This window comes from Erythrolamprus reginae, chromosome 6, assembly GCF_031021105.1.
Source record: "Erythrolamprus reginae isolate rEryReg1 chromosome 6, rEryReg1.hap1, whole genome shotgun sequence".
Lineage (NCBI taxonomy): Eukaryota > Metazoa > Chordata > Lepidosauria > Squamata > Dipsadidae > Erythrolamprus > Erythrolamprus reginae.
The window spans coordinates 58,199,819-58,226,921 of record NC_091955.1 but is presented as its reverse complement, the minus strand read 5'-3'; the positions used below and the strand labels follow the sequence as shown (position 1 = coordinate 58,226,921).

The 27,103-nt window shown below is 38.3% G+C and overlaps 2 protein-coding genes across 4 annotated transcripts in view; one reads left to right on the top strand and one right to left on the bottom strand.

The window, feature by feature from the left end:
- Positions 1–12,499, top strand: part of CDK17 (cyclin dependent kinase 17) — an 88,713-nt gene extending 76,214 nt beyond the window's left edge. Inside the window, exons 10-17 of the mRNA XM_070755860.1 lie at positions 959–1,082; positions 3,659–3,779; positions 4,254–4,351; positions 4,611–4,716; positions 7,183–7,225; positions 8,136–8,226; positions 8,660–8,737; positions 10,652–12,499. Coding sequence (XP_070611961.1) covers positions 959–1,082; positions 3,659–3,779; positions 4,254–4,351; positions 4,611–4,716; positions 7,183–7,225; positions 8,136–8,226; positions 8,660–8,737; positions 10,652–10,689 — 699 coding nt within the window. The 3' untranslated portion in view covers positions 10,690–12,499. The remainder of the gene's footprint in view (positions 1–958; positions 1,083–3,658; positions 3,780–4,253; positions 4,352–4,610; positions 4,717–7,182; positions 7,226–8,135; positions 8,227–8,659; positions 8,738–10,651) is intronic.
- A 3,261-nt stretch (positions 12,500–15,760) lies between these two features.
- ELK3 (ETS transcription factor ELK3) overlaps positions 15,761–27,103 on the bottom strand; it is a 54,826-nt gene continuing 43,483 nt past the window's right edge. For 2 of the 3 annotated variants that reach the window (XM_070755861.1, XM_070755862.1), the window contains 2 exons: positions 26,496–26,618; positions 15,761–18,170 (listed from right to left, as the gene is read on the bottom strand). In XM_070755861.1, the coding sequence (XP_070611962.1) occupies positions 18,072–18,170; positions 26,496–26,618 (222 nt within the window). In that variant the 3' untranslated portion in view covers positions 15,761–18,071. The remainder of the gene's footprint in view (positions 18,171–26,495; positions 26,619–27,103) is intronic. The other variant, XM_070755863.1, reaches the window with a different exon arrangement.

Genomic DNA, 27,103 nt, shown 5'->3' with positions numbered 1-27,103 from the left:
TTACTCCAGTCACTCTGAAAATACTTAATAATTGTTACTTGCAGTTATCACTTCAGATTTCTTTTAAAATTCAGCCATTTTTGATGCAGTATTTCTGCAGATATTAGAATTGAATAATTCTATCCAATTCTAATATGGATAATAATTTAGAGGGGTGGATGGGTGCGCCGGATTCTAGGATTTTACCCCAGGCTGCTAAAAATGAGTAGAAAGGTGGGTAGCCCAATATGTCACAATAATAAAGGTTCATGAAGCACACTGAGAACATAATGGTTTTCAGATCTCTTTTAAAAATTGGTTTACAAATCCCAGGAAGCTTTTTGTTCTAAATCCATTTTGCAAACTGTGCCTGAGCACTAAAATATATAGCAGAATGCTAAGGTATTGTGTGTGCATTTCTTATGTAACGGATATGAATAAGCCAGAGCTTGTTTCTTATGAGAAAATCGCTGTACTGTATGAAAAAGAAGTGTCTTTGAGCATCTGGTTGTTACTGTAGGTGTTAGCCAGATATTTTTTTTTAAATGCAGAAAAAACCAAAGTGCAGAAGCATAAGAAAAACAGAGAAGGAAATACAGTTTCATCAAAATAAAACTTTCCATGGCTATGAAAGTATGACATGTGATTAAAATTATTAGAAATGGTTGTTATATCATTTAGCAGCCTTATTAACCTGTGGTTTGGCTTTTATTGCATTGTAAACGGATGTCTGTAGGGTAAGGGAAGATAATTAGAGACAGAAAGTTGTACATTCCAAGCCAAATAAATGAAATTGATTCTGTAACAAAGATAAATTGACTAATTACAACCTGCATATGGAAATAGCTTATAATTGCAAATATTTTTCTTCTATGAATTGAAAAACATATTGTTGTATTATCTTGGCAGTTTTGAGGTTCAGTTGGGGTAGGTTTGGTTATCCTTCTGAATCTTTGATTAATCCACTCTCTCTTATCAGTTATTTTTATATCAGATTCTGCGTGGTTTGGCTTATTGTCACAGAAGAAAAGTACTACACCGGGACCTAAAGCCACAAAATCTACTAATTAATGAAAGAGGAGAATTAAAGCTAGCAGACTTTGGTTAGTAAAAGAGCTAATGGATTGTTTTGACTGGGAAAAATACATGCTTTATTTCACTTTTGTGAGCACCTTTCAATGCCTACATTAGTTTTAAGAATATTAGCCTGTATGTGTTTGTACGCAGATACCTACATTCATGTTTACATACCGAGGTAGCCACAACTCACATTTGCTAAGTTTTGCTCAATTGATTTAAGGGCCATTGCACTGTGCAGTTTCCCTATGGGCTAATGCATTAATGAATGTACAGTGATCCCTCGAGTTTCGCGATCTCGATTATTGCGAAACGCTATATCGCGAGTTTTCAACCCGGAAGTAAACTCCACCATCTGCGCATGCGTGCCCTTCCACGCATGCGTAGATGGTGGAGTTTCCCCGCCGGGCAGAGGCTTCCCTGGGTCTTCCCCCTCTTGCCCCGGTAAGACAGCGGCGGCGCGAGCAACGGCGTGGGCGGGCGGGCGGCACGCGCGCGGGAAACCCCACCTCCGCCTCCCAGCTGGGAAGCGGAGCCGACAACAGCGTGGGCGGGCGGGCGACTCGCGCGAGCCTGGGGACACCCTTGCTCTGCTTCCCAGCGCGCGCGCGTTGCTGGGGAAAGCGCGCGCGCTTGGGGACACCTCACCTCCGCCTCCCAGCTGGGAAGCGGAGCCGGCAACAGCGTGGGTGGGCGGGCGACTCGCGCGAGCCTGGGGACACCCTTGCTCTGCTTCCCAGCGGCGCGCGTTGCTGGGGAAAGCGCGCGCGCTTGGGGAAACCTCACGTCCGCCTCCCAGCTGGGAAGCGGAGCCGGCAACAGCGTGGGTGGGCGGGCGACTCGCGCGAGCCTGGGGACACCCTTGCTCTGCTTCCCAGCGCGCGCGCGTTGCTGGGGAAAGCGCGCGCGCTTGGGGACACCTCACCTCCGCCTCCCAGCTGGGAAGCGGAGCCGGCAACAGCGTGGGTGGGCGGGCGACTTGCGCGAGCCTGGGGACACCCTTGCTCTGCTTCCCAGCGCGCGCGCGTTGCTGGGGAAAGCGCGCGCGCTTGGAGACACCTCACCTCCGCCTCCCAGCTGGGAAGCGGAGCCGGCAACAGCGTGGGTGGGCGGGCGACTCGCGCGAGCCTGGGGACACCCTTGCTCTGCTTCCCAGCGGCGCGCGTTGCTGGGGAAAGCGCGCGCGCTTGGGGAAACCTCACCTCCGCCTCCCAGCTGGGAAGCGGAGCCGGCAACAGCGTGGGTGGGCGGGCGGCGGCGCGCGAGCCTGGGGACACCCTAGCTCTGCGCGCGTTGCTGGGGAAAGCCCGTGCGCGCGGGAAACCTCACCTCCGCCTCCCAGCTGGGAAGCGGAGCCGGCAACAGCGTGGGCGGGCGGGCAGCGCGCGCGAGCCTGGGCGCGAGCAACGGGGTGGGCGGGCGAAGGGCGGGCGGCAGTGGAAGCAAAAACACCATCTGCGCACGCGCAGATGGTGTTTTTACTTCCGCACCGCTACTTCGCTAAAAATCGATCATCGCGTGGGTTCCTGGAACGGAACCCTCGCGATGATCGAGGGTTCACTGTACAGTCTGAAATGCTAAAAAAAACCCTATTTTGGAGGAGAATTTAACTATTATACAGATATAATATATTTGTTTATTATAGAAGCACATTCTTGTTCTAATCCTTTCAGAAACAGAAGTTTCTCTTAAAAAAACCCCTCATGACGATAGCTATTTCTAGTGTTCTATGCTTTTTGCTAATCTTATGTAATTCACCTGGTTGTAAAAGCACGTTGCAGTGCTGTTTCAGTTTGAACTATGGTTTATGTTCCTTCTCTGGGTTTCCAGCTATTTGTGTTATAGGGCCGAACATGTTTGGTTGATTGTCGGAGAGCCAGTATTAATTTTCAGAAGTTAGATACAGCCAAACATGTGGAACTAAAATTAATTTTGTTGTTTTCATTCTGTATTTTTCTTCATATCTTATTTTCGTCTTTTCCTTTGCTTTATTTTGGTGTGTTCTCTTTGTACACTAATAAAAGACTGTCCCTTTGTAAGTGCATAAAAAGGAATGCAAACTTTCTGGCAGTACAGGAAGACATTAATCTCTACCTGAATCACCAGGCTGTAGGGGAAAGGGATAGTTGAAAGGGCATGGTTGTCTGGAGACTGCTGTTAGGATAAGTGGGGAGGTTTAGCAGTGGTGTCATCACAAATGGCAAAAAAAAAGTTTTTATCAGAAAAACCTGTTAGCAGTAGCAATTCCATAATATGGATGCATGATTTTCTAAACAGGAGTGATATAGGCATTTTTTGGCACACACATTATTTTTACATACTTACTTCTAATCAAAATTGCTGAGAAGGTATATGGTTGGCCATTCTGTAGAAAGCATTGGTTTGTCAAAAATAAATGCCCCTCTTTTATAGCAGAAAGCAACATGCTTTTACAACCAGGTGAATTACATAAGATTAGTAAAAAGCATAGAACACTAGAAATAGCTATCGTCATGAGGTTTCTGAACCATGTGAAATTCCTATGAAAAATAATTATGTAATATGAAATTGAAGAAAGGTGGAATAGGGCTAAGGAAATTCATTTTGCACTTTATTTTTGAAGGCCTGGCTAGAGCAAAATCTGTTCCTACAAAGACATATTCAAATGAAGTTGTCACATTGTGGTATAGGCCTCCAGATGTTCTCCTTGGATCTTCTGAATATTCCACACAAATCGATATGTGGTGAGTTTTAAATATTAACCTGCTTGCTTTCATTCAAATTAAACATATCTCTATATTTTTCTCCTTTAACTTTAAGTAACCTTTGTCAACAATAAGCAGTAATGCTGGATATGCTTCTCTAGTTCACACTTAAACTTTTGGGGAAGAAGAAGGAAGCAAGCGAAGAAAATATTTCTCATTTGAAAAATGTCAAAATTTAGTTGATTTGAATATCTGAACTTTAAATATCTTCTTCTGTAAAATCTCAACAGTGAGCATGGACAAATGTATTCCAAGTGAATGCAAATCTTGTTCATTGTTTTTCATAACCAAGGAAAAGGCAATAATGTACTATTGGGATACTAACTCATTGGCAGTTACATGACCTCATAACCTTAACACAAAAAGTAGGCTATCTCACCTATCATTAAAATAATATATTTAAATACTTTCATCTCTTTTGTAATACTTAATTGAGCTTTTCCTTTCTTAAAGGGGAGTTGGATGTATCTTTTTTGAAATGGCTTCAGGAAGACCTCTCTTTCCTGGGTCAACGGTTGAAGACGAATTGCACTTAATTTTCAGACTTCTGGGTAAATATGTTTAGCTTACAGCTGTGAGTTTATTTTGCTTCTTATTAAGAGAATTTCTGAACACTTTAGACTTGCACTATAATTGCAATGTTTATATGTTTATAAAGGGGGGGATATAATTTTGATATTTGAAGTCTGTACTTTCATTAAAATCAGTTACCTGTTTTGGAAGCTGTTGTGTAAAATTTTACTTTATTTATTTTAATGTCTGCATGGGATTAGAACTCCTTATGTTGATTTATTTAATCTTTCAATTTAGGAACTCCATCACAAGAAACATGGCCAGGCATTACTTCCAGTGATGAGTTTAGGAATTACAACTTTCCCAAATACAAGCCACAACCTTTGATCAATCACGCTCCAAGGTATTTAAGGTTCAAATTGCACATACTGTATATATACGTACTTCCTCTGGAAAAAAAGCTCTCACTGGGAACTCTTTTTGTTGAGGGATTAGTTCTAAATGGATTATTATTCTCATTGTTTAGTGGATATTTGTCTAGTGAGCTTTTGTATAAAGAATAGTGGAATAATTGAATATGTATAATATCTGCTAATGATCCAAATTAATAGTTTTTATAATTAGGGCATCAATTGAATCCAGGAATCTTATATTGTTGAAGTTCTACATTTTAACTATAACTAAACATAGATTTGTTGAATAGCATGTTGTGATAGTTTGTTTTGCTTTATAAAAAAATGTGTTATGGCAATCCAGTTTTAAATAATTAGATACCCCAACATATTGTCTTCCCTGAAATAGTCTTCAATTCTGTTCAAAAGGGTTGGGAGATCTTCCAGAGAAGTTTTGGCAATCACATAAGAAAAAAGCTGCTGATGTTGCTTGTGCATAAATAGAATTCCCCTTGTCTATCCAGAATCACAGTGTGGATTCTGAGCCAACAGGTTCACTACCGATGTGGCATTTTCTCTTAGGACAAATGCAGGGAACAAAGAGCCACTTTTTGTAGCGTTTATATTTATTCATTCATTCATTCATTCAATCAATCAATCAATTAATTAATATGCCACACACACCCTCCGAGGACTCGGGGTGGCTCACAGCATATAAAAAATAGTATACCACGAGATATAATTAATAAAAATTAAAATTAAAAATTACATTTAAAAAACTAAGAAGCCTATTAACATGCACACATACCTATTCAAATCTTACGGAAGATCTTTTAGATCTTACGGAAGCTTTTGACCTGGTTAGTAGGGACAGCCTTTATAAAATCCTCCCCAAGATCGGCTGTCCACTCCAGCCCCTCAACATCATCAGGTCTTTTCATGAGGAAATGAAGGGCATGGTAATTTTTGATGGCTTAACATCAGATTGCTTTGACATTCCAAGTGGAGTGAAACCGGGCTGCATCCTTGCACCAAGTCTATTCAGGATCTTTTTTGCTGTCTTGCTGTAGCATGCTTTTGGAACTGTAGCAGAGGGACTCTATCTCCAGACTAGATCAAATGGAAAACTGTTTAGCCTCTCTAGATTGAGAGCAAAGTCTAAAGTCCAGCTGAAATGCTTATGCAATTTTCTCTTTGCTGACGATGCTGCAATTACTGCTCATTCTGCGGAAGACCTTCAACAACTCATTGATTGTTTTAGCAAGGCCTGCCAATATTTTGGATTAACAACCAGCCTGAAAAAAAAGTCATGGGTCAGGATGTGGATTCACCTCTCCATATTACAATCTTTGCACTGGAGGTTGGAGGTTGGAGGAATTGGAGGTTGTCCATGACTTTATGTATCTTAGTTCAAACCATCGCCGACAATCTCTCTCTAGATACTGAGCTGAATAAATGTATTGATAAAGAGGCCACCACATTCTCTAGACTCAGAAAGAGAGTATGACTTAATAATAAGCTGACAGAACATACAAGGATCCAGGTTTATAGACCCTGTGTCCTTAGAACAGTCTTGTATTGCAGCGAGTCTTGGACTCTTTACACATGGCAAGAGAAAAAGTTGAATACCTTCCATATGCACTGTCTCTGAAGTATCCTTGGCATCACCTGACATGACAAAGTTCCAAATAGCACAGTCTTGAAATGTGCTGGAATTTCTAGCATATGTACACTATTGAAACAGTGATGTCTAAGCTGGCTTAGGCATGTTGTGAGAATGGATGATGGGTAGATTCCGAAAGATCTCCTGTATGGTGAACTTGTGCAGAGAAAGCCCCCTGGAGGGAGACCACAACTGAGATATAAGGATTTCTGTAAGAGGGATTTAAAAGCCTTGGTAATTGACATTAACAGCTGGAAACCTTGACCTCTGATCGTTTAGCTTGGAGGCTAAAGACGCAGCATGGCCTTCTCCATTTTGAGAAAACACTTGTTCAGCAGGCAGAGGCAAACAGGCAGTCCCGGAACCAGTGAAATCCAGGGGCCAAGCAGGAGACAGAATGGATCTGCGCTTAGTATAGAAGAGATTGGCACTCTTGGATTGGCACTTTTAGCCACACTAGATGCTGTTCTAGGAACTCTTTCCAGAGCACGATACTATAGTATTTCAAGACTGAAGGTTGCCAATGAAGCATGTGTAATATATTCTTATATATTTTCAATGCCATTTCCATGATAGTTCAGTTTATTTAAAAATATTTTTTTACATTAAAATATAATGAAATAATAGTATTAACACAATGTGTTTAGTAATAGCAGTAGGCATATCACCTTATTAGTGTTAAGTAAAATCCTTAATTACATTCAAGGTATTTCAAAATTGGAAGTATCTTATGTAAAGGCGCACACATTATTTCAATTATTAGAATCCAATATGGAAAGCATTAATAAAAAAGTAATATATGGTTTATTTGTAGGCTGGATTCAGAAGGGATTGAACTGATAGTAAAATTTCTTCAAGTAAGTTGTTTTTTATATTCTTTACACATGTAGTTTCAATGAGTACTTTTCAAGTTCTTTATTTGGTAGATTATAAGAATACAAAATTATGATTCACAAAAGAGCATTATTTATATGTTGCTCTTGAATGTAGACTTTGTTTTTGCAGCTTCTTTTTTGTTTGTTGTAAAAATCTCCTCCTTCAATCAAATATTTCTTCTTTCAGTTGATAATTTCATATAGTAAAACCCTGAAAAAGTATATAAATGATGAATTCCTTAAAAGTTTTTGAAAGTCAACAGCAAAAATAATTTTGTGCATACACACAAATAAAGACAAGAAAATATACTACAGTTTTTGTCTGAATTTAAATGTGGAACCTAACCAATTCGGGCTGCACTCACCCAGTGTGCTGAGCCAAAAGTTTTAAATAATGGGTCTTTGAATGATATATACTAAACCAAAAATCTAACAAACAATGTGTCTTAGTGTATTCGTACCGCAGGCCATGGAGTCAGACCATCTGTTTCAGTTTTGTTCATTTCTGATGTTTCTAAGAAGCACCCACTGCCACTTCCCTTAGTGTCCACAAGCTTCCTGACCCACTTGAGCTTTTTACCACTTTAAACACTTATTTTCATTAAAAAGAATGGGAAGTGGTAATGTCGCACCTCTAAAATGTTATTTCCACTATTACTTCTGACCCTAAAGAATGTCCAATACATCTTTATTAAAATTGTAAATGTGTTTCCAGGCTGAAAAATTGGAGGCTTTCATTTACCTTTACTGATAGCAGGTTTTATCCCAGTCATTTTGCCTAAATTCGTCTATAGCTACAAGTACTAAAGACCAAACATTGGGATTTGAAATAAATAAAACCTATCCTGCATCAATTGTGTTTTAAAATAGTCTCTATCCTTTTGTTTGCCAGTATGAATCCAAGAAAAGAATATCAGCAGAAGAGGCTATGAAACATTCATATTTCAGAAATCTTGGAACCAAAATACATACTTTACCAGAAAGTAAGTTTCATATGGTGCATTTGATATGAGCTGGGCATCTGGTTTTGAGGAGGTTTGCCTTACTTGCTCAGAAAATTAAAAACGTTTCGAAACACTACATTGAATTAAAAATATCCCTAGAGTTAGGCTGTGTTTAAACTAACAGTTATTAACCTTGTTTGAACCCAGTATGAGGTACAAATCAAATTTAGATAGGCTTTTAGCTCTTCCTGCTTTTGTCCAGCTGGGATTGGAAGCAGGGATAATGACAGGAAAGAAAAATACTATTTTCTTCTTCTTTGCTGCAGTTCCTGTAAATCCTTCAGGATTATTCAGATTGGAACATTCTATAAATATTGTTTGATAAAGTTTTCTTCTGATCCTAAATATAGCTTTGAAAGTGAGATACTTATTTGGGGGATAAAAAGTCACCACATACTGTATATTGTTTCAGGTGTATCAATATTCACTTTGAAAGAAATTCAACTGCAAAAAGATCCAGGCTTTCGAAATTCCACTTATCCAGAGACAGGTATGTCAAGTAATATTTGCATTTCTTTCTCAGAATTGCATGAGATAGAACGATTAATACCTATTAAATAATTAGAATTCCATGGTTTCATTAAATATTTTCTTTAAAGAGGTTTGCAAAAGCTGGATTATTTTTCTTTATGATCTTGTGGATCGTGGAAAAAAACAGCTTTTTTACATTTACTATTCTGGTGCATTCTGTGAATGGCTGGGGCCATTCCTCATACTAAGCCTTGATTTGTTTAAGATGCAGGTTCTTAAGCCACGATGATTCACAAATACTATTAAGCCATAAATGGTAAATTTCCAAACCACAGAGGCTTAAATCAAACATCATGTTAAGCCAGAACAAAAGTATACTGTAACTTGGCATGCATAGATTAGCTCATTTGTATCCCGCCTTTATTATTTTTATAAATAACTCAAGGAAGTGGATATATCCAATGCACTTTTCTCCACCTACTTGTCCCACAACATTCCCTGTGAGATGAGTTGGGCTAAGAGAAAAACCAATTGGCCCAAGGTAACCCATCTGACTTTAATGAGTAAGACAGGACTAGAATTCATGGTCTCACAGTTTCTAGCCTGATACCTTAACCACTAGACCATGACTGTACAAATGTAAACACTCAAAGAGCTATTTGGACCTGTTTCCCACAGGAAAAAAAAACATCAGAACCCACAAAACTTAGGGGGGCGTGGCCAACTTGATGTCACTCACTCCCTCCCAGTCACATGATCCCCTAGCCATGCCTATCCAGCCACAAAACCATTCTCTCTCCCCCTTCTGTATCTCTTCTGCTCTCACTCTCTGTATATCTGTCTCTCTTCCTTCTTTATATCTCTCTCTCTGAATCTCTCTTCCCTTCTCTCTCCTTCTCTTTTTATCTCCCTTTCTCTCCCCCTATTTTCCCCTTTCTCCCTCCTCTCTATTCTCTCTCCTCTCTCCCCCTCTCTCTGCGTCTCTCTCCCCCTGTGTGTATCTCTCTCTGTCTCTCTGTGTGTATCTCCCTCTCCCCTTTCTGTATTTCTCTCTATCTCTCTCTTTCTGAAAGCCGCAGTTGGGCCAAGCCAGCAAGCTCTCTTTGGGGCTCTTCATGACTTCCTTTTGGAAATCCTGGATGGCTGAAGAATGATTGTCAGCTGCAACAGAGGCTTCCCTTCAGGCGACCATCCTCCCTTCCTCCTCTTGTGACCCCCTGACCAGGTGTGGCAAGACTGGGAGGGTACGCCTGCGTGGGGATACCTTCCTCAAGTGAGCGCCAAAGCGTGTAAAGGTGCATGCGGAGCAGGCAACCGTTTGCTTACGTAAGGTTCTTAGCAGGACACAACAGGACATGGCTTCTTTCCTGCACTAAGGCTCTGGCCATTGCCTTGCCAAGTTGTCCCCTCTCTCCGGCAGCTCTTTGTCCGAGCACAGAGAGCGCGAGCTCCAGCCTGAAGTGGCAGGAAGCAATGACTGCCTCACATGCAAATGTCACATGAATGCAGGTACAGGGCCACTTTGCTCCTGCACTAAGGTTCTAGCGACCCTCCTTCTCCTCTTGTGATTCCCTGATGGCTATGGCAGGGCTGGGAGGTGCGCTCGTGCAGGGAGACCCTCTTTTAACAGCCGGAGAGGCCGGAGAATCAGGCCTGGCCACTTCTCCATTCCCCGCCATCTCCCTTACCTTCTCAGGCCAGGCAAGGGAGGGACAGGCGAGGGGTGGAGCCAGCCAGTAATGGGACGGAGAGCCACATACTGCTCCGAAGTCGCGGATTGCTGACACCCGCACTAAACCAAACTTGTTCTTTCCATGAGACGATTGCTTTAAATATAATGCTCACTGAAATTGCCAGTTCATTTCTAAATCTTTTTGATATGATATATATTAGTATTTTAATTTCTTAACAAAATACATGTTTTATGTTCTAGGGCATGGGAAGAACAGAAGACAAAGCATGCTTTTCTGAGGCAGATGGTGCTGTTTCAAGCCAAGGCTGGTTTTACCTCCATCAAGGACTCTAAAGGCAATTCTTCCCTTGGTGGACTTGAAATCTGTTCGTCTACACTGTCCTCCTCACAGTGCAGTCTTTTTATTTCGGACCTACTGTTTTGGTTTTTTTTAATATATATGTAAATATATATATATATCTACATCTATATGGATATAGATATAGATATATATATTCGTTGTCACAATGTGACAAATTTTTGTACAGTCAATTTTAAGGTCTCCTCCATTAGATCCAGTAGGTTACAACTGTTAATGTAACAGTAGCTGCAATTTTTGTGCAGGACTGAGAAACACAGTGCATTATTTATTGTGTAATCATTGCTGCTAAATAACTACTGTCTGTATAGTTAAGAACCGAATGCCTGAAAGAGTTGCAATGGGTTTACTGTATATGCTATGTGAATGCCTTGTTTCTCTTCATGGATTATTGCTGCAGTTTTATATCTTGTTTTTTTCCTTAACTGCAATATGTCCTGGAATGTAAACACAGCTTTCTTGACTATAGTTACTATTTACTTTAACCCTCTCTAGTTCTTGGCCTGTAAATTTCTTATTTAACATTAGATATAAAGTACATAGAATGTTACCAAATACCTTTTTAAAGCACTTAGTAGTACAGATATCAATTCAAGCAAATGAAAAATGATATGGATCAAGTTCCAGATCTCTTATTTTGGCTTATATTAGAGATGATAAGCCACCTAGATGTGAGACTTAACTATTATTTCCCTTCTCTAACTTTTTTCTAATAGACCTACTTGTTAGAATATTTTTGATACTAATATTTCCCTAAACGTTCCAGTGATTCAAAACAAGATGTGGCTGTAAAGCATTCCAGCTCAATTCTCTAACTGCCACAAGTTCATTATAAAGCCACTAAAGTCCACAATAAAGAATCTATTACTTTATTATGCAGGCTTCATAGAATATGAGAACTTGGAGAGTTTTAAAGGTTGTAGATGTTACCTGTTTATTGAAATTAAATCATCATATTACAGTACTACTAAGCTTATGTATCTCAGTGAGTATCATAAGTACCTCCTGGTGATAGGAACAGTATTTTTCAGCATTTGTGTTCACCTTTTGGAAACTCTTTGTTTAGTGCATCTTCCAGAGGCTGTAAATCTTTATTAGTATATTTTGAAATGGTTATGTAAATCTTTGGCTGATATATCATGAAAAATATTCCTAGATAACTTAATTTTTTTTCCTGATGTTCACTGTAAAACATTCAGGGGTCCTACCATTTCTGTTCAGGAAATCTTGTAATTGATTATTGTTATTTAACAGTATTAAGTGAAAGATTTTGTATGTTTCTTTAACTTTATTTGTGAATAGTAATTGTGGCATGTTTTGGAATGTTTTCTTAATGTTTTGTTATGATAATAGTAAAATTAATTTGAGAACTCTTTTCTGGAAAAGAAGACAAATTTATGTGAAATGGTGACTGTTGGACCACTGCTGCTTTTCAGCATTTGTAAACTGGTTTTACACTTAACGAAGCCCAGTAGAGCTAACCAACTGCTGTTTATTTCTAACAGATGGACCTGTATTAATGCTGTACTTTTGAAAGTATAAATATTATATGGAAATCTTTAGTAGTGTTTAAATATTCTATAGCATCCCACCATGCAGCTTTAAGAAATTTTTGCATTTATCCCGTCTTCTGAAATCCTGAATCCCTCACCTTCCTGAAGCTTGCCAAAATCATTGAAGAAAACTTTCCTGTCACTTTTCAAGAAAAACAATAAATCCTATTTTTAAAAGATGGCTTCCCTTGAAGCTTGAAACTTTCCCATCTTATATTATGCATTTTTAAACCGAGCAGCTAATCCAGTGAAATCTTCACAAAAACTAGTTGGCAGATATAATTTAGTTTTACTAAAGTAACCAAAACACATATGCGTTTTCTATATAGGGTTGGACTACACTGGACTACATTTTTTGGAAGCAATGTTTAAATCCAACTTTCCAGATTCCGCTAGAAAACTGGTGCTTGGCAAACCAGCAAGAAATCTGTTGAATTGGGCATAGCAGGAACAAAGGGACAAAACAGGATTTTTAAACTCTTGGAATAACTCATAAATTGCCTTTTTTTCAGCAGAATTGTGGCTATTTCTCCTAATATTTTTGAACAAAACATTATTACGGTTTGAGAGATTGGATCTATTTGCAATTCTGATATACACATCCATTTTTTAGTAGACCCCCATAGGTTCCTTCTTCGACTCTGCACAGAGGAGTAATTGAGATTCCATTTCATTACTTTCTTTGCAGTCCCTCACCACCTACAATATTATTTAGAAAAACCCCTTTGTCTACAGAAGGGGTAGGCAAAGTTGGCTCTTTTTTGATGTGGACTTCAACTCCTAGAATTCCTGAGCTAGCTTGATTGGCTCAGGAATTCTGGGAGTTGAAGTCCATAGGTTAAAGAAGAACCAAATTTGCCTACCTTTGGTCTACAGCATCCCTCCCTGTCCCTCTCCTACAAAAAGTCAACAGGAAAATCATTGAAATATTATACATAACATTAAAACATTACATTTGTTATTTAAGAATTTGCAAATTTCTAATCTATAAATTTGAGTGTCTCACTCAATAATATTCTCATTAATGCTACTTGAAATGTATGCTATCTTTCCCCACCCTCAATAAGCATTATCCTCACAACAGCTCTGTTCAGCAGGTTTAAATAAATATATTTAAGCTATTCCAATGTTTACATATGTAAAATGTGAATGAAAATAATTAAAGAACTTTTCAGGCTTAAATGATACTTATGTTGGAAATCAGGAATGTTTAATGCAGCATTTTTTCTTCTTGGTATCCTTTAGACATACTGGACTACAAATCCCAGTATTCATAGCCAGTGATGCAGTGTCAGTTGAGAGTTGTACTTGCAGTGATCTGGAGAAAAATCTGGCTTAATAAATATTTTGTTGGTACCTTTAGTCAATTGTAAATCCTTCAAAAGGATTGTATGCAAATATGAGGATCTTCTGAAGTATCTCACTTGGTAGAGAAGATGTACAGTACATGTTAACAGTGGTGCCATTTAAAAGTTTTGTTTGGAAACCGTTGTAAACAAATAAACATATTTGGGCGTGTCTTGTAGGAGCAAATCTTATGGAATGGGCAACAGAAGGAGGATCATCCCTTTTATTTATAAGTTTATGTTTCGGAATAAGTTTCGTTATCAAGAAAAAAGAAGAGTTCCAGCTTTTAATGGAATGCAAATAGCTGGGTTAAACAACACCCACATTAATGCATAACAGTGTCTGTTCCCTGTGTAACTGTGAATAATTTCTTGACTGAAGCAGTTAGAACTTCACACCATTATCCAATAAACATGATTGCTTGGTATACTTTATTTTTTACACAGCAAACACACAAAAACATTTGTAACTTTAAAGAGTCAACAGGTAATTCACATTGTATGTGTTTGCCACAGAAGCTATCAATGAAAACGCAGAAATGCATTTGCAGCCATGATGTTTATCTTTCTATTTTAGTATCTTTAACATCTCACATTATAAGTGCAGTGGTACCTCTACTTAAGAACACCTCAACTTAAGAACTTTTCTAGATAAGAACCAGGTGTTCCAAGATTTTTTTGCCTCTTCTTAAGAACCATTTTCTACTTAAGAACCCAAGCCCGGAAAATTTTCCCAGGCAATTTGAGAGCGGCACGAAGGCCCAGCCAGTTTCCTGCCATTCTCCCTATAATCCTGGCCATCTTGGGCTTTTCTGGGCTGCCAGAGGAGCCATTTGGTGGTGCTTGAGGTTTTGGCAGTCCAGAGCGAACAAAGCATTTTCCTTTCTCTGGGTGCTTGGAGAGGGAATAAACCTCTGCCAACACCCAGAGAAAAGAAATGCTCCCTTCACTATGAGCAGCGACTGTCCTCCTCCTCTTCTTCCTCCTCCCACCCAAATACAGAGCTTTTATTTCTTTCCTAATGGTTTTGCATGCATTATTTGCTTTTACATTGATTCCTATGGAAAAAAATTGCTTCTACTTACAAACTTTTCTACTTAAGAACCTGGTCACGGAGCAAATTAAGTTCTTAAGTAGAGGTACCACTGTATGTAAAAACATACAGAGAGAGCATTGCTGTTAATTTGCTTGCTAAATATTCAACTAAACAATTAAACCAATCTTTTTCAATCTGGGACCTTACAATGCCTAAATGTAGTATGCAAGCCAAGAATTATAGAAGCAATAGTCTGACTAATTTGTGTACTGGATTACTAAGATTTCATTTTGTAGTAAAATTCCATCCAGTTCACTGTGGACTAATTAAGGCACATGAGATTTAGACAGAGAAGAAACGGTTAGATACAGCATTTAGGGGCACTTGGACATCAAGCATCTATAGCTACTTACTAGCCTTTAGTTTGTATTTAAGGAAATGAGTTAAAGAAATATGGCTCTGAATATGTAGCTTATTATGGATGTACATTTTCTGGCTTATAATATAAAGGTTACAGTATGTACTGTATATATATACAGTATAAAGGCAGAAAATCTCACGGTCCCCATTATTACAACACCTGAAAACTGCTTCTGATATAAACTGTTCTTCAGCTTAAATTTCATCTCACTTCTGCATGTTGTTATTCAAAATAGCCAAATAATAGTGTTCTGCATGTTCTTCAAATGAGAAGAACACAAACCTACTTTTAATGTAAAAACCACACAAATCAAAGGATACAGTACTGTTAATGTTACATGTTATTTATTTCCTCCAAACCATTCTAAAGATGCTTAATCACTATTTTATGCAAAGTTTAGAACAGTTTTCTTTCACGATTTTAATGTGAATAGATCAATCACCTTTGATAATTTGTTTAAAATAATACGATATTGCTGTGTTATGCTTTTCTGTCTTTTTAGCATGAAAATTGAATGATTCCAAATGTTTCTAGCATGCCCATCTATTTTTATTTTTTCCCCCCGGCCAAAATAAATGAATTTTAAGATCGGCTTTTGTTGCATAATCAGAAAAAATGTATATGCCGTGTTTCACTCTTAAAATTTTTGAAGTTATTTTATTAAGCTTAAATTTAAAAATGAAAAGATTGTTACATTTGTTTCCAAGTTATAATACAGATAGTCCTCAAGTTATGACCCAACATTTATGTTGCTAAGTGGCAGTTATTAAGTGAGTTGCACTTTTTACAACTTTTTAGCTACAATTGTTAATAGCAAATCATTGCAGTTGTTAATTCAATCATGTGGCCATGAAGCAAATGAGGCTTCTGCATATGATTTTACTTATCAGAAGCCAGCTTTAAAGGTTACAAATGTTCATATGATCACAGGACAGCAATTGTCATAAATACATGCCAATTGCAAAGTGCCCAAATTTTAATCATGTGACCATGGGGAGGCCACAATTAATTGCCTTAAAGTGTGAAAAACAGTCATAAGTCATTTGTTTCAGTGCCATTGTAACTTTGAACAGTCACTAAGTGAATGGTGAGAGCTAACTGTACCTGTATTATGCAATGTCTGTGTTTGAATTGACTATAGGCTATATATTTCTGAAGTTTAAAAAAGGATGTAAGCAATGTAGGATACACTTGGATCAGTATTTTGGATCAGTATGCATAAAAGGACTGGGGCTCAAATATTCCCTGAAAAATCTAGCAGGATTCTGTGCATGAAACAGAATATTTTTGGCAATGAAAATGTTTTCCATATATAGTGTGGTAAATTGACACTTTGCAATGCTTCCTTGCCAAGAAGGAGATAGGGAGCATATGATAGAAAATGTGACAGAATACTAATCAAGTAAAATGTCTGGAACATCACTGGGTTCTTCAAATAGCAGAAACATATTCTCTCTGAGAAGGAAAGTAAATCTTGGGAAACAGAATTGAAGTGAAAATCAATTCTATTAATTTTTGCTTCATACTTTTACCTTCAAAATGTACGCGAGGATTTGTCATTTTTGCCAAAGCTGGAGCACAGACGGAGAATATTTTCACATTGATTTTGAAAATATGACATAAATCTGACTTCTTTAATCTGAATTTTTGTTTGAATATTGTTAATGTCTTCATAAAATACGCATGTACGTATATCTTTATAATTACAGCTAAGAGACAGTACCCCTCTTCTCTACTACAACCTACATTTATTCAGTTTTACTTTGCTTTGTATTTCATCATCAGGGAACCAGTCATGATATGTTAGGAAGTGGCAAACTCTTTTCTGCTTTCAGAATTCTAGCCTGCTGAAGAGATCAAGAATCTGGATAATTTTTAATCACAATATTCAATGTAAGGTTAGTACAACGGAGGTTATGGGGAAGGAGAGAAAAATCACTGAAAACCTCTTCTGGGTATTATGGTATTTATTTCCCAATTACAGAGGCACCTGTCATCTTTTTAGACTTTCATTTTTGTAAGCATTACTAAAATATTTTTTGAAAAAAATAAAAAAATGTCTTAAAGCCTTGGTCCCTGCACCACCGGAGATACTTTTTCTCCATCCCTGATAAGAAGCAAGTGAGAATTTTACTTGTTCACAAAAATAATTTTTTGATTGACATCTCTTCTAACAATTGGCTTTATATACAAAGATAGTGGCACTGAATAAGGCTATTCCCTCCAATTTAAAAAATGCCCCTAATATACGTTGCAAGTATTTTAAGACCATGTTACTATTTCAGAAGAATTCAAGCACTAATGTCTAAATAGTGTTCTATTCTTAACCCACAGGCCAAAATATTATGGCCCGTCAGTTCAGGAAGTAAACAAAAATATTCTTTATATATTTGAAAAAGCGCTTAATTCAAAATTACATGAATATACTGCACCACATGGCTGACCATAAGGGGAATACTGAAATACTAGGATGGGGAGAAAAGTGTTCAATACTTGGTTCTTTCCAACCTTATATCTTAATACTGGAAAATATATAAATCATTTATATAACATTATGCAAAAGAAGGCACAGCCGGTTATAGTTTATACAAGCAGGATGCATTATACGCAGAAGTACAGAAGTAAAACATTTCACATCCTTTACATATTGTTTAGAAATGTATTAAGAAAGATAACTTCATTAACAGTGTTCAACACTTGGAGAGCAGGATATAAAAATTATAAGTTGTTTTAATGCACAAAAGATTTCTTATACAAAAAAAAAATCCCCTCACTGTATAAAAATGCTAAATAAACACCATACAAGTAGGTCATCTGTGTAATGGAAAGTGCAAACCATAGTAAAAAAGTTTCATCAAGTCCTCCTGGCTTTACCAGAAAAATGAAACCCATCAGAATGGCTGTATCAAATCCAGTTTATTAGTGAGTCCAGAGTTTGCTGAGACATCAGGATTTATGAGCATTTGGAGAAAGGAGAACTGGAGAAGAGGCCCCATCCAAGCTGGGGATTTGCATCGGGATGTGACCATTTAGCAGAGTTGGGAACTGTAAAAAAAAATAAAAAGCAAAGGAAAATGTCACTGATACTCACATTCTATCTCTGTAAGCTCTCAAACATATGTTTTTAATGATACATGGAGACTGCTGATTGCCTCAGGTACAAGCAAAATTTTAGAAGATACACGGGTCAAAGTTAAACATTTTGGATTGAATGAATATGAGATGGCTCAGAAAAAGACATTCAGGGAAAGCACATTTCTGACGGATTCTTGGAGGGAAAACCTAAGTTAAAACTTCCTTGTGATTTTTGAGTAAGCTGATACTTTTTCATGTTATTCTAAAATGAATATCAATCTGAGGTTTGACATTTTTTTGGTAAATGAATTAAAATTGAAATAAATATCAGAACTACAGATTTTCATATAGCATTGGGTTGGAAAAGAAGCATCAATCTAAGAGACCAACACAATAAAGCTGATGGATATGGTGCATATTGTTTTTGTTGTGGTTAGCTCTGGCCCAGCTCCTGCCCCAAGGAACGTGCAGGTGGACTTGGGGGGAAACATCCACATGCCACAGGCCTGTTTTGCTCCCGATGGAATCTGCCGACGAAGCCTCCGCTGACCAAAGAAGCGTGAGTGACAGGGAAGAGGGGAGTTTGGCAGACAGCCCAGGAGGAGATCAATCATCTGTATCATCCCTGGATTCTGAACAAGAATTAATGACACATCCACGCATATGTAGAGTGACGCATAGGAGACAACAACTGAAGGATTATTACAAGAGAAAATGAGGCCACCTGTGATTGGGTGGGGCTGCTGTAATTAGTGCTGCAGATAAAAGTGCAGCTTGGTGTTTTAGCCTCATGGTAGTTTATGTGATTCATTGTTTCATCAAGATCGTGGTTTTGTTCAAGATTGTGCGTGGACTCTCTGGACTTTAGAATTGGACTCAATTTCCCAGTTATTGGGTGAGCAATTGGATTGCATTTAACCTGTGCCTTGTGTGTACCAGAAAATCCCTTTGACATTTAAAAAGGGAGCTGTTTCTGTTTTTCTGTTTATAAAAACTTTTGGGTTTTCCTTTTATTGTGTGGTGTGTGTCTTCCTGGACTAATTACCCTGTAATTACGGGCGGTTGAAACACGCCGGCAAAACAGTTTTTAGAATATGATTTTAAAAATCATAGAAATAATAACATTTAAAAGAATTACAACACAAAAACGTCTATATGTTCTCTAAGACATTCTAATCTTCAAGACAATAATGAATGCCTAATAAAATCAAATAATCCCCATAAAGACTAATATTTTTTTAAATTTATTAAAATGTACTAATTTAAATTAGTTTAATTTATTTAAATTGCTTCTATATCACCTCAGGCTTATGATTCAGAACAGTTTAGAATGTAAAAACACAACAAAATAAATTTCAAAAATACTGTAGTAGCTCAGGACACCACTGCTCATTAAAAGCCCAAATAAGATGTTTTTCATAGATTTCCAGGAGGTTATCAAGAAAAGGACTAGGAACAAAATTGGAGGTAAGGTATCCCAGTGGTGCAAGTCTCCAAAATTTGTCCCCTTAACTCAAAGGGATGGAACTTTAATATCCTCAATGATCTCAAAAGATCAGGAAAAAAAGCATTTTGAAGACTACCTCAAATGCCCAGCCCCACACCATTTCATCACCAAGAGTTTAAATTAGGTTTAGAAGCTTGTATGCAAACAGAGCAGTTTAAGAATAAATATTAAGTTATACTTGCCTACCAGCAGGCTAATCATTGCGTTCTTCCCTTGTTGCTCTGAGTCAGTGTCAAAAGCACCCCACGTAGAGCACATTACAGAACTATTATCCACAATAGCTTTTTGATCTTGAAAGAACTATAACTGGCACATCAACCAGAACTGAGCAGAGGTTCTAGCCTTCATTTGCTCTAGCCAGAGTCATAAGACACCCCACACACTCCCACCAAGTCATCAGCATTCTTTTCCAGGGAAAGCACATAAGTGAAATTCAAAAATTTCCCCCACCAGTTCTGTGGAGGTGGCTTGGTGGGCAGGGGAAGAATACCTGCAAAATCTCCATTCCCACCCCACTTGGGGGCTAGCCAAAGGTATGTGCCAGTTCTCTGAACTACTCAAAATTTCCACTACCGAATCTCCAGAATCTGTGAATTTCACCCCTGGAAGCACAGTTCTGTCCAGAGCTATCGTGGGAACTAAATTAAAGCCAGCATGTTTCTGAACAAACCAACTCTAAAATGTAACTTGAATTTGGCTATTAAAAGAAGAATATGGATTTGAAACTGTCCTGCAACAATTAGATAAAATATTGAATGGCCCAGATGAAAGATTAATTACAAAAATGTATACATTTGTATTAGAATTTGCCCGAGCAGAAAATATAGTGAAAGGAGTCATGATAGCATGGGCAAAAAAATATTGGCCTAATATAGAATTAGATGATTGGGGGGAAATCTGGAATAGGAACTGCAAATAACTAAGTTGGCAAAATGTTTTATCGATGGTATATGGCACCCGATAGATTATCAAAGATTTATCCAAATCTGGGACCAAACTGTTGGAAATATGGTCAAAAGTAAGGTACCTTCTATTGTACATTGTGGTTATGCAAAGAAACAAAAAAATATTGTGCCAAAATTCATAGATGGATACAGGAAATAACAGGCTTCCAAGTAGAATTCACTCCAGAGCTATTTTTGTTAGGAATCACAAAAGGGGAATATAACAAAACAACTATATATATTATATTACATATTATAACAGCAGCAAGAATTGTATTTACGCAATATTGGAGACAAAAGAATACACCCTCTGACAAAATGGACAAACTAACAATTGAATTGAAAGGACAAATGGATTTGGAATTTCATGCCATATGGAAGAAATGGTACAAGTGGATTGAAGATAGGAAAAAACTAAAAAAGAGACAAATTTCAAGGGGAAGTAAAATATGTAACTGAAATGTATGGAATATATTTAGATTTAAATGTAAAGACCGGAATAATTTGTAAACGCAATGATAAGTAATATATAGCAATAAGTAAATAATATGTAAATGAGCACAGTCATGTATAAATTAGGAGCACAGTGGTACCTCTACGTAAGAACTTTTCTAGATAAGAACCGAGTGTTCAATATTTTTTTGCCTCTACTTAAGAACCCGAGCCCGGAAAAATTTCCCAGGAAATTTGAGAGTGGCACGAAGGCCCGGCCAGTTTCCTGCCATTCCCCTTTTAATCCTGGCCATCTCGGGCTTTTCTGGGCTGCCAGAGGAGCCTTTCGGTGGCGCTTAAGGAAGCTTTGGCAGCCCAAACCAAACACAGCGTTTTCCTTTCTCTGGGCACTTGGAGAGGGAATAAACCACTTTGCTGTTTCCCATACACCCAGCTGCCTCCCATACACCTGGCACAATGTTGCCTCCCGTAGCGTCTGGGTGCAGAAAGGCAGAAGGGAGTGCTTTGCCCTGGCCAGATCAACTTGGCTTCAGCCAAACCAAGGAGTCACCACAGTGAAGGAAAGGCGCTGGCTACAAAGCTAGCAAGCGAGAGGAAAGGGGAGCTGTTGTGGTTAGCTCTGGCCCAGCTCCTGCCCCAAGGACTGTAGATGTGGGGAAGACATCCAAATGCCGCAGGCCTGTTTTGCTCCCACTGGAATCTGCTGATGAAGGCTCCTCTGACCAAGAAGACATGAGTGACAGGGAGGAGGAAAGTGTGGCAGACAGCTCGGAAGGAGATCAATTATCTAGCTCCTCCTCGGATTCAGAACAAGAGTTAATGATACAGCCACGCATGCGGAGAGCGATGCATAGGCAGCAACAACTGAGAGATTATTATCAAAGAAAATGAGGCCACCTGTGGTTGGGTGGGGCTGTGGTAATTAGTGAGGCTGCTATAAATAGCAGCCTGTGGGTTTGGCCATTGTGGAGGATTATCTGATCGTTGTGTTTCGTGACTGCCTTGCTGACTTTGACCTTTGTGTGCTGATTTTCCCCCGCTTTGAAACTAAACCAGAGCAAAGTGTGTTTCACTTTGTGAAAGAAGAAGGACTGTGAATTGCCTCACAGCTGCAAGCTAAGTATCTCAGAACTGATAAGGGACTTGTACAAATTACCAGTTTGTTTGGAGATGAGTGCTCTTTACTATACAAAAAGAGTGCTTAGTTTATTTGAATTTTCGGTATAAAGAACATTGTTTTGAATTTTCAAATGTGTGTGTGTCTGACATTTGTATCTGTGAATTTTCGGGAGGATTCTACCAGAGAGCTCGACAGAACAGGAGTCCTTCAGGAAGAGGCAGCCGGTAGCAGCAGCAGCTGCCTTTCGGTCAAAGGAGCAGGAGGTTCCTCCCTCTTGCCAGCCTGGGTTTCTCTCTCTGGTACAGTGTATGGGAGGCTGCCTCGCACTTAAGCCTTAAAGTTTTGGATTTTTTTGATTCCCCTCACATTACCTTCTTCCTTCAGCAGTGACTGACCTCCTCCTCTTCTTCCTCCTCCTCCCACCCAAATTCCGAGCTTTTATTTCTTTCCTAATGGGTTTGCACACATTATTTGCTTTTACATTGATTCCTATGGGAAAAATTGCTTCTACTTAAGAACTTTTCTACTTAAGAACCTGGTCAGGGAACGAATTTACTTCTCAAGTAGAGGTACCACTGTATTTGTTTTTTTAAAAAATCTATTAAATAAATAAATAAAGGACACTCCCAAATTCCTTTACAAACAAAATAAAGGGCTGTGATTCATTGCAGAGATCTGCCCAGTAAGATGGAGCTTACTTGCTGAGCCAACTAACAATTTTGTAAATAGCCACAATTTGTCTATCCAAACTTCGTATTTGACATGCTATGTCAGAGAGTTGGCTCTTTAAACGAGTTCCTTTTGCTTTTGTGCCTGGATAGGAAGGATTTTAGGGGGTTTCCCTTAAGTCATTCAATGCAGCAACTGTAAGTACTAAGCAAACAATTAACTGCATGGATTCAAATTGAGAAGTGCGTGTAAGGTGTCGATGAATTTCAACTGCATTTCCTTGCTATTATTTCTACCTTTGTTGCTTAGTAAATGGCAGCTATGAACAAGTCTCTCATTATCCTAATGACACAGCAAACTTTTAGATCCAGAATGAGTTAATTACAATCTGCGGAGGCTCTGCCAATTAGCCTGAGCCACTGACGTCAGTTGCCTGCGGCAGAATCACCTCTACTCGCTATGCTGGGAAACAAAAGTAGTTTTACCTGTACGTCAACGCAAAATAAATGGATTCAAGCAGGTAGTGTCTGTGACAAAATAACATGTCTTTGTTTTTGGAAACACCACTAAACCATTTTTTGAGCAGAGTTCAGGGATAAAGCTGAAGGAGCAGATGATGGGAAGGGATACCACTGGTCACTTCCCCTTGGAAAGCCAAGTATGTACAGGCAGTCAACAACTTACAACAGTTCATTTAGTGACACTTCAAAGCTGCAACCACTGTAAAAAATGACTTGTGACTGTTTTTCACATTTATGGCCATTGCAGCATCACATTATTATGTTTAATAGCTGATGGGGTAGTAACTAAAGACTGTAATTCAACTAACCTTTGTTGTGTCAGTAACACAATTTAAACAGTTCTGAGGCAACGATTCTCTAGCGCAGGGGTGGGCAATTAATTTTGCCATAGGGACGCATGAGAAATTGTGATGGTTTTAGAGGGCGGACTAATATAATTAACTCAGTTCTATTCAATAGTGTACATTATTGGGTAGAACTGAGTTAATTATATTATAATTATAAATTATAATTATTATAATAATATAATATAATATAATATAATATAATATAATATAATATAATATAATATAATATAATATAATATAATATAACATAATATAACATAATATAATATAATATAATAATTAATATTATAATATAATTTATATTATATTATATTATATTATATTATATTATATTATATTATATTATATTATATTATATTATATTATATTATATTATATTATATTATATTATATTATATTATATTATATTATATTATATTATATATATAATTATATATTATATGTTATATCTTGAACATCTAGTTCTTATCTAGAAAAGTTGGACTGACCTCCGCGGGCCAGTCACAGACAGCGGGTGGGCTGCATCCAGCCCTCAGGCCACATCTTGCCCAGGTCTGCTCTAGCAGCTCCTTAAAATATAACTGGCATAATTGCATTAGCCAATCAAAGTTTAGCAACAGCTGCGCTCCTAAAGCAGCCCGTAGTGGTTCAACGTAACACTGCACCCATGGTCATGTGATCAAAATCCAGACATTTGGCAACTGACTCATATTTATGACAACTGCAGGGTCCTGGAGTCACATGATCCCCTTTTGCAAACTTCTGACAAAGCAAAATCAATGGGGAAGCTAGATTCTCTTAACAGCCGTGTTACTAACTTAAACACCTGCGGTGGTTTACTTAACAACCATGGCCAGAAAGGTCGCAAAATGGAGCAAAACTCACTTAATAAATGTCCCACTTAGCAGCAGAAATGTTGGGCTCAATTGTGGTTGTAAATCAAGGACTACCTGTAGAGTGAGCAAAGCAAGTTCTAAGGGTGGGCGAAACTTGGATCTCCTTTTCCTTCTTCTGCAGGATTAATGAATTCCCATTTCAGAGCTCTTACCCACTGCTAATTAAATTTTGGTAGATTACACTATTATTTAAATTCTTCAGGCATGGTACGAAGGTGAGTTGGTGAAAACTTAATCCTCTCCTTTAGTCATATTTCATTTTGGAAAATATTAATATAAAAGGGAGAGCCCTGATTTTCCCTCTGGTTCTTTCCCTGCGACTCTCTACAGAGATAAAACACCACAAAAGAAACAAGGCTACTCCTGGTAAAGCTTTGGTATCTCAATCCAAAACCGCTTCTTCTCAATTGTTATAGGAAACAAAGTTGTGACCCACTGATTTTTAAAATTTTAATCTAATGAATGTTAGGGCCTTGGTTGCCATAATAGTTACTGTATTTTAAGGAGTATAAGACATACTTCCCTCCCGCCAAAAAAAGTGGGGGGAAATGTCTGTGTGTCTTATACAGCAAATATTGCAGGGGGAGGGGGGATTTGGTGCGGTGCCAGTCAGCATTTCTAGAATGGGCTACAATGGTAGCAAATGGGCCACAGGCAGTGGCAGTGGAGGACGGGTCAATGGCGATCTTGCTGAGCAAATGGACCAGATGAATACCTGATGGATGCTGAGAGGCAGAGACAGAGGCGCACGATTTCGCTACCTGCCCAGGTGCAGTAGCATAATTGCACTGGACTCTGCTAGCACTTGGAGCCACGGGGGCGAGCACACATCACCATTCCACCTTAGCAGCCCGTCTCTGACTGTATGCTTGCATGGGGATGAGTCAATCACATTTTAATCGAGGCCAGTTAAATCCCTATGGACTGATTCACACATCCCATTAAGAACATAAGAACATAAGAAGAATCATTCTGAATCAGGCCAAAGCCCATCGAGTCCAGCATTCTGTGTCACACAGTGGTCCACCAATTGTACATGGGGATCTTGAGCAGAAAGAGAAGGCAAAACTCTCCCTTTCCCTTGACCCCCAACAAATGGTCCCCAAGGGAATCCTGCCTACTTCAACCAACATAGAGGCGGCACATGGACATCAATTTCATTTGTCCTCCTGTCAGTCAAGTGCACCCAAGAGGGCAAATTCATATGCAGCTATAGTTTTACATTGACACTTCTCTCTTTTTTGATAAGAGATTAAGAGAGGTGCCTTGGACCTATGTAGCTGTCACCCATGATAGATAGTATATATAGCTGTATACTATATACAGTATATATAGCTGTCACCCATGAGATTGATAGTAGCTTTTCTAATACAAGGTTCAATATCCATTACTGAAAGATTTCAGTTTCAGATAAGGCATTATACTAACCGTTTTCATAGATTTCATTATGTATTTAAAAATTCCATAGATTTCATTATGTACTAAAAATTGTCAAACAATTTTTTAATCTCATTTACAATGAAATATTGCCACTGTTGTTTTATCAGGAAAGTACTCTGATGTGTACACTATACTATCAGCAGATTAGCTCCTAATTCATTTACAAGCAATATAATGAACAATTTTGGGACAGAGCCATTTTTACTGCAACACTGATGTCCCTGTCTTCTGGCTTTCATATGTTTTCTAAGCATTGAATAATCGGTTTATAATATTGTCTCGGCCCCATTCTGAAGATCTTGTTTCTTGAGCAAAGGATGTAACTCTTACAGATTTCCTATATCTGTTTTTTGTTCCCAATGGCAAAGATTGGTCTGAGATAACATGTACAAACTTACCTGGAACAAGGTGTTTGGTCCTTGCAGTCTGGCAGGACTCAAGGGAGCAATAGGACTGAGGCTGCTCCAAAAGTGAATGCTAGAAAGCAGTGGACTCGGGGTCAACAGTAACCCATTTGGAGTCTACAAGACAAAACACATTAACTTAGTCAATAAACATTGCCATAGGAGGCTAGTATGCCATTAACTTTCTCGCTTTTATCATAACTTCTTCCGCATTGCTTACGTCCTATTTTCTAATACACATTTTAAATAGACTACATAGTGTCATATTCTAATATACTGTTGTTTTCTTCATATCCCTGCATCAGTTCTAATGGGGCACTTTCTAGTTGTTTTCCTGGAACATGATTGATGAAGGAGTAGCTGGATTCAAATCAGCACTCTTTTAATCAGAAAACAGCTATTTTATACCCCCCAAAAGATTGTTGGAGAGCCAAACCTAGCTACCATTCTACTTTTTTTTAATTTTCCTTGTTTTTTAATACAAATAATACATATAAATCTAAATACAAAAAAAGGAAAAAATACAAATATTGCAGTGCATCCCCTCCCCGGAGACCATTTTTTTCCTTATATTCTTCTCTAACAACTGAAAGAGATACAAT